The sequence below is a fragment of the Astatotilapia calliptera genome, chromosome 20 (genome assembly GCF_900246225.1).
Source record: "Astatotilapia calliptera chromosome 20, fAstCal1.2, whole genome shotgun sequence".
NCBI classification, from domain to species: Eukaryota; Metazoa; Chordata; class Actinopteri; order Cichliformes; family Cichlidae; genus Astatotilapia; species Astatotilapia calliptera.
Window position 1 is genome coordinate 11,831,287 of NC_039321.1, and position 12,117 is coordinate 11,843,403.

Genomic DNA, 12,117 nt, shown 5'->3' on the forward strand with positions numbered 1-12,117 from the left:
GCCCCCTTGGTCTGAGTGCAGTCAGTTGCCCATAGACATTTCCTGATGAGTGCTAATGACTAAATAGAGTGCACCTGTGTGTAATCTAATGTCAGTACAAATACAGCTGCTCTGTGACGGCCTCAGAGGTTGTCTAAGAGAATATTGGGAGCAACAACACCACGAAGTCCAAAGAACACACCAGACAGGTCAGGGATAAAGTTATTGAGAAATTTAAAGCAGGCTTGGGCTACAAAAAGATTTCCCAAGCCTTGAACATCCCACGGAGCACTGTTCAAGCGATCATTCAGAAATGGAAGGAGTATGGCACAACTGTAAACCTACCAAGACAAGGCCGTCCACCTAAACTCACAGGCCGAACAAGGAGAGCGCTGATCAGAAATGCAGCCAAGAGGCCCATGGTGACTCTGGACGAGCTGCAGAGATCTATAGCTCAGGTGGGGGAATCTGTCCATAGGACAACTATTAGTCGTGCACTGCACAAAGTTGGCCTTTATGGAAGAGTGGAAGAGTTTGCAGTTTGCCACAAATCATGTGGGGGACACAGCAAACATGTGGAAGAAGGTGCTCTGGTCAGATGAGACCAAAATGGAACTTTTTGGCCAAAATGCAAAACGCTATGTGTGGCAGAAAACTAACACTGCACATCACTCTGAACACACCATCCCCACTGTCAAATATGGTGGTGGCAGCATCATGCTCTGGGGGTGCTTCTCTTCAGCAGGGACAGGGAAGCTGGTCAGAGTTGATGGGAAGATGGATGGAGCCAAATACAGGGCAATCTTGGAAGAAAACCCTAAAACATACCCTAAAAGACTGGCAGCTGGAATTGCAGCAAAAGGTGGTTCTACAAAGTATTGACTCTGGGGGCTGAATAATTACGCACACCCCACTTTGCACTTATTTATTTGTAAAAAATGTTTGGAATCATGTATGATTTTTGTTCCACTTCTCACATGTGCACCACTTTGTGTTGGTCTTTCACGTGGAATTCCAATAAAATTGATTCATGTTTGTGGCTGTAATGTGACGAAATGTGGAAAAGTTCAAGGGGGCCGAATACTTTTGCAAGCCACTGTATACAGAGTAAATACATAATAGTGTCTTAAACCCTACATTCTCTTGTTTCTTTGGCCAAGTGTTTCTGTTGACTAATGATAGAGCATGTTCTTTTCTGTCACTCAGTAAACACACATCTGTTTATGGAGTTAAAAACTACATGTAGCTTATTTTAAATGTGCTACTTTCTCCAAACTGTGTGTCTGATGCAATATTTAATACTATTAAATAATGCAAAGCTTACCCTTTCCTCTCTAAATTTGTCACACACTTATCACATCTGCCACCACATCCTGTTCATCAGGCATTTTAAAGTCTTGTGTTCTGTGTTGCATTATTGGCACTGTGGCTTTATAAAAGCTCTTCACCCTGTGAAAGATGGAACTGTTTCTCTCTTCATTCTGACTTTGACACTGGACGTTTTGTCTTTTAAACTAACCACAATAAATGATAGCGTGCCAATAAGGTGATGGGTAGCAAATGTATTATGATGCATAATTTGCATTTTCTTTGGAGCAGATCTGTTGGTATGATACAGGAAGTTATGTAAATGACGAGTTGTTGCAACTATGAGATGGGTGGGTGTGCCTGGGTATGTGCTGTGTGCGTTTATATGTTACACATCTCTGATGGTTTAAAGACTTTGTGCTGCTACACTTTACAGCAAACAATGTCATTGCTCAGCCTGTACCAAACATGATGAATGCTGCCAGAGAGTAGAGCTGTTCTAAAGTTTTACATGGTGGATAATATATCAAGCACATTGTTTGTAGAAAGATTTTTAAAACAACTGGTTTCAGTCTAAAGTGTTTTATCCTCTAATGATCTAGAGTTTAGTAAGCTTTTTCTCAGTGGTAAGGAATATAAGGTCCCACTTTATGTGACGTCTGTGTGATATTTACTAGTCCATGATTGAGATGGAGATCTGAGTACAGTGAGCTCACTGTTATGTTCTAGAGACCAGCTTGAAATGTTATGAGTTTTGTGACATGATGTACATGTAAATGGAGAGTCCTCTTCACATGCTGAGGTTAATTATGGAGTTCCACAGGCTTCAGTGCTAGGACCAATTCTGTTCACATTACACATGCTTCCCATAGTATATACAACCATGAAGCTAGATAACACACATCAATTAGTTACACTGCAGGAATGTCTTAAAGACATAAAGACCTGGATGGCCGCTAACTTTCTGCTTCTTGATTCAGCTCAAACAGAGGTTATTGTACTCGGCCCTAAATATCTTACAGATATGGAATCTAACCAGATTCTTACTCTGGATGGCATTATCTTGGCCTCCAGTAACACTGTGATGAACCTTGGAGTCATTTTTGACCAGGATATGTCCTTCAATGCACATATTATACAAACACAAGCCAGGGTGGGTCAATGCCTTCATGTTTTTTTACGACAAAATTCTGACCCTACCATCCAAATATTCTAGAGCAGATACAAAACAGTTATTAGGCTTTTAAGTAAGTTATTAATTAACAGAAAACCCCCTCAAAAGTTTAATAAGCTAAACCTTTATTATTTGTGTTAGCTTATAATTTTTGTTTCTATTAGTTGTACACAGTCTAGTAAGAATATTAACTTCACAAACTTCACAAAACATCCCCCTGCTTAGCCTACATAATATATTGATTGCCAGTGATAACAAAGCAGATTTTTAATATTTGGTGATTAATCCTGTATTACCGTATTTTTTGGACCATAAGGCCCTCCAGATTATGAAGCACATTAAGCAAAACAAAACAGTCAGATAAGTAAAACTTTACTCAACTCATTCCTCATTGATTCAATAATGTTGAATTCTCTGGCAACTGCTCTATTCCCATGTTGTTGTAGTATATTAATGACTAACCTCGTATTGTGGATGGATTATCTCAGTTGTTCTGCTGACTGAAGTTTGGTCCATTTACAGCATCCTGCCATGCGATTGCATTTGTCCCTAACCATCGGGAACCCTCACGTTAACTTTTATCGAGTAGAAAAAAGTTAGCGTTCATCCTCCAGCTTCACTATGTTTATGTTATGCTAGAGCTAGCGATCACATAGCACAGCGGTCCCCAACCCCCGGGCCTCAGACCGGTACCGGTCCGTGAGTCATTTGGTACCGGGCCGCGAGAGTTGAGGCTCAGGTGTGAAATGTATGGTTTTCAGGATTTTTATCGGTTTTCAGCGTTATTTTGTTATCGTTTTTATTGTTAACTCCGTTTTCCTGGGTCTTTTCACGTGTGCTATGAATAAATCTTCTTTTTTTTCGGTGTCGCGGATAAATACAACAAAATAAAACTAGTACCGGTACCGAAAAAAAGAAGATTTATTCATAACACACGTGAAAAGACCCAGGAAAACTGAGTTAACGAAAAAAAACGCTAAAAACCCTGAAAACCATGCATTTCACACCCGAGTCTCAACTCTCGCGGCCCAGTACCAAATGACTCATGGACCGGTCCGAGGCCCGGGGGTTGGGGACCGCTGGTCTAGACCACAATACTAAATTTTGCTCTACAAGGGCCTAATATCCACTTTTCAGAAACTACATTAGGTAAAAAGATAATTCTTTGTTTTTATATTCATCAGGTCCCAATCAGCCCAAATAGCAAAGAGAAATTAAATATGCATGCCATGAAAGAGTTCAGGCCTTATGAGGTTCAATGACACATGATGAAAATACTCATGTTAGTGTTTAATTTAAAAAAAAATCATCTGATTAGAAAAATAATAATCTCTTTCAAGTTGTTTTGTTCACCATAGGTTCACAGCCCATCACACTCAAATGTCCACATCTTTTAAGACTCCCCAGCTGAATAGGCTGTGCCTGTTGACCCTAGCTGGCTGTTTATCCCAGATTAGCGTCTCCTCAAACATGGTGAGAACCTCCTCACAGAAAGGCCCCCGCCACATGGTTGAGTCAGACTCAGGAACTTCTTGGCGTGAGACAGTAGTGCTAACCCCTGCACCACCGCAGAGTCATGGGATAAGTACCTTTAAAAAAAGCCCCTAAATATTAGCCTCAAATCTCAAACATGTTTCTTTTACAGTAGTAGGGGGAAACTACAGCTCAGTACATTTCTTTGACTTTGTCTCAGGCTGCCCTATCCATTATGGGTTTGGGGTACCAGAGAAGCTATAAAGATGGTCACTGTGTAAGAAAGTTTTTCACGCTGAAGGAAACTATGATTTAGTAGCCTGAATAAAGGATTTTGCCCCACGCACAATACACAATGATTGGGAAAAACACCAATCATAACCCTATGAAACATATAAGACAAAACACACACACACTTAAAGTCTATGCTTTTTACAAAGAAAATGACATAAAAGTGTACCAGCAACTCACAAACTATCATTAGATTCTGATTCAGATGTTGATCAGAGCTTGCTGCTGCACATTTTGTCAGCTTGTCTTTTCATGCTTCTTTATAGCAGGAAGTGTTGAATGTAAAGAAGCTAGGTATTTGTTCACTTTGTTTGACACTTAATAACTTAACAACATGAAGCTGTAAGCTATGATGCTCTATGAAGAGCCTTTAATTTCAAAAATTCAACTGATCCTCCAAGCAAAGTGTTAAAGTTTTGATAACCTTAGAGAGCTAAGCCAATTTCAGAAGGTGAATATAAGATGGAGACCCCTGGTGGCTCAATCTGGCACTTTCCCCTGACTATGCAACAATCTTTTTCCTCACAATCTGCTGGATTTATTCCTTCAATCATCTGTATACATGTCTAAGGAGCTTGAAAAGAAAAGTGTCTGGACTTCTTTAAATGTCTTGAAAACTTTTCATCCAAGAAGCTTCTTCAGTTCTAACAACAACTGGTGAAGAGTCCCTGATTTTATGTCCTATTGGGAGTGTTCCTCCAGAGGGTTGTCGACCCAGTATTGATCATGTGCCTAATCACATGAGCATAGGTGTAAACAGGTGCAACAGCTGTTGCAAAGATTCTTGTTTTTTCGTACCCTTTCTTCCTCACACTCCCTCACCTCACCAGATTCACCTTGTTTCCTTTTCTCACCTTTGATTGGCTTTGGAGTTTGCCCTTAATTGCACTCACCTATCACACACTGACTATCAGCCAAGGTTTTGGGTTAAGATGGCTTCTTTCACTTCTTTTTCAAACATTCTGTCTTTTCTGTCCAACATGTGAACATTGGCGTCCTCAAAGAGTGACCTTTGACCTTTAAATGCAGCTTGACAGCCGAGTCTTGCACTCTTCACTACACTGCACAGCTACGCTGTGTTGTTTACTTTGTGTTTAGGATGAACCAGCATGTGTCTGAAGTACACTGAGATGTCGTGCTTGGAGAAGAGTTTCCTGAGATTCTCTGATAAACCTGAGATAAGGAATGACGATGTTGTTCCGTTTGTCCTTCTGTTTCTCCCTAATTGATGTGTGACCAATACGTATTAGCTCATCCTGTTCTATTCTATTTCAGATCTGATGATTCTGAGACGTACTATTTGCTAATCATTCCAAGATGGATCCAGAAGGCTTTTGTTCGCTGGAGTTGGACTCAGTGCACATACTTCACCCTGACTGTTTGATCACACAGATCTGTGTAATTTGATTGTTATGTTTAATTAATCTATCTGTATACCTCACGATATCAGATTAACAATATAGCTTCTCACAGGACCTGCTGTTTTTCCTGCTATCTTTTAAACTGCATTGAAACAAATCCCACAGTTCATGTTGACCTGCTGTTGCTTTCACACACTTTGTCTTCCTTTTATGTACCTGAAATCACTGACTCTGTTTGAAGTGCAGTTTTTGGCACTTTGCTCAGGGCTATATTTTTCAGCTACTGAAGCTGCTGCCTGCATACACTACTGACAAGAGAAGAAAATAAAATCAGCCACAGAAAAGCAGTAAAATTAACTGGTTTCGATTTACTCTCCGTCTTCTGGTTTCAGTCCAGCAAAACACAAAGGTGGTGCTGTAAGCAGTATCTGTTTTGTTTGCTGTGTGACATGTAAAAACACATTGTGTCAGAGATGATTAAACAACAGATTAAACAGAAGTCGGAGACAAAATGGTTCCGAATGTTTGTAATGTAACACTCTCCTGGATACGCTAAACAATGATCTTCTTGTTTATGTAGGTAGCGTTCTGTACAGTGCAGCCCAGCACTCCCATTTTAGATCATCACAGGCCTTTTGATCCTTTCTGTAATAGAACATCGAACATCTTTGCTCTCATCAGTTTTAGTTTTTGTCTCTTTTGATGATATCCTTCTCTGGTTTTCTCAGTTTTCAGTAGTTTTATTATTTTTATCAATAGTATTCCTTCAATTTAAGTTTTCTTTTCTCCCCTCTGTTTCCATGGTTAAGACTGTCTCTGTTGGATATTGTCATGTGTCATGTGTACATGACATTTAGCTTCCTCTGTCTCATCATCTTTGATCTCTTTCAGATCTGTCTTGTTACCTTGGTGTTTCCCATCTCCCTGAATTCCAACTGTATTTACACCCACAGTTTACCTTAAACTTTGTTGATTGAAACTGGTGGGAGGAGAGATGCTGACGGTGTTGGGAGTGTGTGGCGTGAAGTTTCTTCAGTTTGATTAACTATAAAAAATTGGACTTGATTTGGATAATGGTTATTAGATTTGATAAACTGTACAGAAGGACAAGAGGAGGCGGGCAGGTTTCAGCCAAAGGCCTGTACAGGCCTGGTAAACCACAAACTCATGGCCTACCTCTTGGCCTCGGTTATCGTTCAGGAAGTATTAAGAAACTGCAAACAAGAAGCCACCACTGCCATCATTGTGTACTATCAGAGCCAGCCTCATGCCTGCAGCTGGTGAGTGGAATTTGGGAGGGTGGAGCAGAGGCAAAAGGAAAGAGTGTGGAGATGCTTCTCCAGATAGTGAGAATCTACCTCAAAACAAGGAGGAGGGATTTAAAGTGTTTGTTAACGTAAAAGAAGGTGGCAGGTTCTCTTCTGCCAATCCTTTGAAGTTTGTATGGGTAAGAGAGCGAATGGTAGAGGGTCTACCCCAGTACTCCTCACCTTTAAAGATGGTTTTTTACCAAAATAATGCTGGCATACAGAAGCTTCACTGTGAAAGAGTGTGAGAAGGAGGTAAAGCAGACTGCAGACAGTGTGACAGTGTGACAAACAGCGGCTACTCCAACTCTCTATACGACGGGTGGCCCAGTTGATATGGGGATTGTGGCGCTTGAACCAAGGATAACCCAAGACTTTGAGAAATCAGGGGATGCGAAAACAAGAAACCGGAGAAATTCGCGATGATTGCCCGAGAGAATTAATGAGACCGGTTCCATTTCATGGGTGACCGAGGGCAAGGGCTGACCATTGAGGGCAACAACTGAAACAGGGACCTTTAGAAGCCGTGTTTTAATACCAAGGAGACGTACCAGACCGCTGCCAATCAAATTTTGTTCAGCCTCAGAGTCTAAAAGAGCTTGAATAGAGTAGGTCTTGGTGTTATTAGACAAGACAGTGGAGAGCTGCATGCGGGGAACCTGAGACCAAGAAAAGGTGCCACCCACCAGTTACTGGTGGGCCCCGCCTTTTAACCGAAGCTGGCAGGACCATCGCGTTCAGTTACAGAGTCGGTGTGTCCACGGTGTGCCAGATCACCCCCCAGGTAGCGACGGCCATCTGGGACTGTCTAGTGGACAACTTCATGGCTGTGCCTTCACCTGGAGACTGGCGGTCCATCGCAGAGGGATTTCAGGAGCGCTGGAACTTCCCTCTCTGCTGTGGAGCTCTGGATGGGAAGCACGTCCAGACAAAGGCACCCCATGTATCATATAGGAGACACACACATTGATATACACTAAATATTTATTCCATTTCTTTTTTGTGGTGCCCAAATTGATGCACCTGCTTCATTTTGTTTAAACAATTATTGCACACTTTTTGTAAATCCAGTAAACTTCTTTTCACTTCTCAAATATCACTGTGTGTGTCTCCTGTATATTTAACTGACATTTTTTATTGTAACAACAATTTATACAGGAAAATAATGTCTATTAACAATGTTGCCCAAACTTTTGCATCCCACTGTATTAGTATGTTTTGTCATTAGTATAATATGAAATAAATTCTACATGTGTCAAGTCATGTGCCAACATTTGCTGTGTAGTAGAACTGAGACATTAGTCATTATAAAAATTTATTTGAAAAAATATTAAAATTCTCACACAGACAAACATTAAACATAAATATATAAAATATAAGTATTTACAGAGAGACAGGAATAAAAAGGACCAGCTGCTCTCCAGAGCAGGAACAAGGCTGAGGAGGAAATGCTCCATTGGAGACTGATGTGGCCTCTTCAGGGACACCAGGATGGCCAGCTCCACCACCGATGGACCGTCCTGGGACCCGTCCCTCATCTGTGTCGGAGCTGTCCTCCTCTGTGGGCCTGTAAAACAGCACAAAACACAAAGAAATGAGAAGACTGCTACTAGATTTTAATTTCAACATCGAAAAAAAAAACAAAAAACAGGATATAATCAGATTGGTTGTAGATATTTAGTAATGGTGATCACCGAGTAAAAAGCTATCAGTGCTTGCTGTACATACCTGTGGGTGCGCAGCAGGAGCTCAGGGTCTGGGGAGCCAGGAGAAGCAACAGGGGATGCTCTGCTGCAGAATCAGTTGGTTCTATCAAGACTGTATTACAGTTTTTTTCAATCGCTAACAAGCGCCTACCCATACTTCAGATACTTTTTCTAAACTCTTAACACAGACTCACACCTACAAAACACAATTGGCCAAATTGATAATTTTCTTCTCAAAAATACATTTTGTTAAATATATACTAACTCTTCATTTCAAATTAGAACACATCGTTCTCTGCACACACTACCTGTACATAAACACTATAAATCTGACTCAAAATGAAATTAGTCTGTCAAAGAATAACACTTGTTTTCACTTCACAAGGTACATGCAGTCAATCAAAGTACACCAGGTTTCAAAATACTGGCTATTATTGACATTACAAAAACTGCATAGACTTTTATGTTTCAGTTTTACAGGTATTTGCATGCGAAACATGCAATCCACCATATTGACACCAGAAATGTCTTGGTTGGTAACTGTATGTCCACATGTACAGTAATGTTCACATTCAAAAGCATTCCAGTAAAAAGCAAACAAGTTTTTGTTTCTTTACTGTTTACTACAGGAGGTACAGTAGAAACACGGTATGATAGGACAGAGAAAGTTTTACAGTATTGCTTACAGTGAACAAAATATCCATGAAACACACAAGAGCATTCTGAACAAAAAAACAACAGCAAAAAGCCAAGATAAAAAGGGGGGGAGGGGGGCTAAAAAAAGGCAAAAAATTTGCATCTAATCTCTGCGATCTTCAGGGTTAGGCCACATGTTTTCATCAACATCACATCTGATGTTATCCAAGTCGATACACCTGGGATAAAACCGCCTGGTATGTCGGATCCACCCTTGGCAATCGTCAACTGTGATGTCCCTGGAGCCAGCATCCATGGCTTCAAGGAGGGACATCTGGTTATGTGGCTGATGGTCATAAACCTTCCACCTCCATGCAGAAAAGAACTCCTCTATGGGGTTGAGGAAAGGTGAATAGGGTGGAAGGAAGAGACTTACCAGTCTTGGGTGGACTTCAAACCATGTTGTTATTGCTTGCGAGTGATGGAAAGCCACATTGTCCCAGGTAATTACAAAGGTCCTCATGTTTTCACCCTCCGGACCCTGCTCTGGAACCAGGCGCTGGTGGAGATCATTGAGAAAGGCAAGCAAGCGCTCTGTATTATAGGGTCCAACCTGACATCTGTGAAGGAGTAATCCTGCATTTGCAATTGCTGCACACATGGTAATGTTTGCCCCTCTCTGTCCTGACACATCAACTGTGGCCCTTTTTCCAATTACATTTCGTCCACGTCGACGCCTTTTGGCCAGATTGAATCCTGCCTCATCGATGTATATGAATTCATGAGGGGCCTGGTTGGCCTCCAATTCCATAACTCTCTGAAACAAAGTTTATGTAAGTCATGTTATTACTGTACTATAACCTAGTATTGTGTAGGTTACCTACTTGCAAAGTGCAAAGCTTATAGAACTGGACATTGGATTGAATATACACTATACCTGGACATATTGTCGTCGTAGCTCCTTGACCCTCTCACTGTTCCTCTCAAAGGGAACAGTGTAGAGCTGCTTCATCCGCACTCTGTGTTTGGACAATGTCCGCGTAATGGTTGTGAGGCTGATTCTATTGATATTGTCGAATATCTCATGGTCCGCCACAATTCTAGTTTGAATTTCACGCAGTTTTATTGCATTATTTGCAGTAACCATTTCTACAATGGCAAGCTCCTGATCATTACTGAGGAGCTTTCCTCTTCCCCCAGAGGGTGGAAGACGTTGCATTCTTTAGAAAGACAAAAAATTCAACATATGCATTACTGTATGACCATATTGACATGTCAAGCGAGAATAGAAACAATCCATGTAAAATGCAATACTTACCTGTTGGTTTGTTGAAAGATGCGTATAATGGAGGCAACCGTTGACCGCCTCAAATTGGGCTGCACTCTTTCACCAGCCTCTCTTAGTGAAAGACCATGGTTGATTACATGGTCAACGATAGTGGCACGGATTTCATCACTGACTACTGTTCTTGCAGCCCTTGGAATGCCACCACCACGCATTCTTACACCTCTACCTTGCCCTCTCCTTGGGCCTGCTCTTCTCCCTGGGCCCCTTGCTCTTACTCTTCCTCGACCAGGCATTATAGTGTTTGTCTTTTTTTTGTTTCCAAAAACATCACTCCTCAAGGTCTTGCCTTATAAACCCCACTGAGTCTAAGCCAGAATGGAAGAAGCTGTGGTTGGCCCAATTTACCCAACATAAATCAGCTGTGTCAATTATTCAATTGTTTGTTTATTATCAGCTGAGATATATTTTTGATATTGATATTGTTTTTGTACTGATATCATTGCAGAAGCAGAGGTTTTTATACTGTATCTAAGGTTTGGAATATTGTTTTTGCTATTGTGGGATGTTGTGTGTTAACATTCGTAGATACTACAAAAACAGTCCATAATTTTGTTGGGAGGTATAGCTTGTCTGTTAAGAAAATGTAAGCATTGTGGAAATGTGTTCACTGACTGCATATTGGGTGAACACGACATGAAATGTGTGAATGGTATGGCCACAACAGACCGATGCTGTGCTAATTGTGTTTACAGTTTTGCAAATGTGACAACTGTTTGGACAAACGCTTGTTAGCGACTGAAAAAAACTGTAAATGTTAACAGGTTGAATATAATAATCATAGAGTAGACAGTGGTCCCTCATTTATTGCAGCAGGGGTTCTCAGAATAACTAGCCCCTCGCCACGGACTTTATACACTTTTTTCCCCACAAACATGAACATTGGTCACAGTTCTCACAAGTTGATTCTCAAAGTGCAAACCTTTGTAGATTGCAAAACGTAAAAGTATTATTGTGCCGCGTTTTGTCTTCATCTGCCTGCCACTTTCGTGCACCTTTTTCCCTCGCGGTGCATGTACATGTCAACATATCTCACAGTGTCCATATCACACTGGTTTGTAGGGAAATGATCCTTTGTTGAAAATCCTCCTGCTGTACTGTGTTGAGCAGAAAAAAATGATAGTGTGCAAAATGTGAGGCTGTTATCCAAGCCAAGTGTAGGAAACACACATTCAGTTTCATAATAAGACAATGGTAATCATAAACAAATGAGACCTGGCAAAGCTGAATGTATCCCATCAGTGTGTGACCAGCATCTTCCCGTAGTTAAAACTGAACTGAACCTGATGCATCTGGTTTCATTACAGGAAAAAGGAGTCGGAGAAATGTAATGTAACACGAGTATTTAGGAATGTAATTCAAACAGGAAGACCAGGTATGTTCTCATGGATATTAACCAGATTACCCATCATAAAGATTCCTGTGGTTTATATACAACATCCACTGTCTGAAATGAAGGGTAATGCTTAATGTCCGTGACTGTATGAAAACTAATAGAAACATACCTTTATCCAGTGGCATTCTGTTAGGATGAACA

General features: G+C 40.9%; 1 protein-coding gene across 1 annotated transcript; it reads right to left on the reverse strand.

Annotated features, from left to right (window-relative positions):
- Positions 1-9,352: 9,352 nt before the first annotated feature.
- LOC113013556 (uncharacterized) lies at positions 9,353-10,986 on the reverse strand. The gene is made up of 3 exons (XM_026154563.1): positions 10,554-10,986; positions 10,173-10,455; positions 9,353-10,052 (listed from the first exon to the last, which is right to left on the reverse strand). Exons 1-3 carry the CDS (start codon positions 10,814-10,816, stop codon positions 9,399-9,401), a joined length of 1,200 nt encoding a protein of 399 aa, XP_026010348.1. The 5' UTR covers positions 10,817-10,986; the 3' UTR covers positions 9,353-9,398.
- Between the last annotated feature and the right edge of the window lie 1,131 nt (positions 10,987-12,117).

What these genes read in the sequence shown, in the direction of transcription:
- LOC113013556 (XM_026154563.1), bottom strand. Translation starts at nt 10,816, where the DNA reads ATGCCTGGTCGAGGAAGAGTAAGAGCAAGGGGCCCAGGGAGAAGAGCA. An exon ending in ATCTTTCAACAAACCAACAG is followed by an intron (nt 10,456 to 10,553) that starts GTAAGTATTGCA and finishes GTCTTTCTAAAG; the next exon opens with AATGCAACGTCTTCCACCCT. An exon ending in TACGACGACAATATGTCCAG is followed by an intron (nt 10,053 to 10,172) that starts GTATAGTGTATA and finishes ACTTTGTTTCAG; the next exon opens with AGAGTTATGGAATTGGAGGC.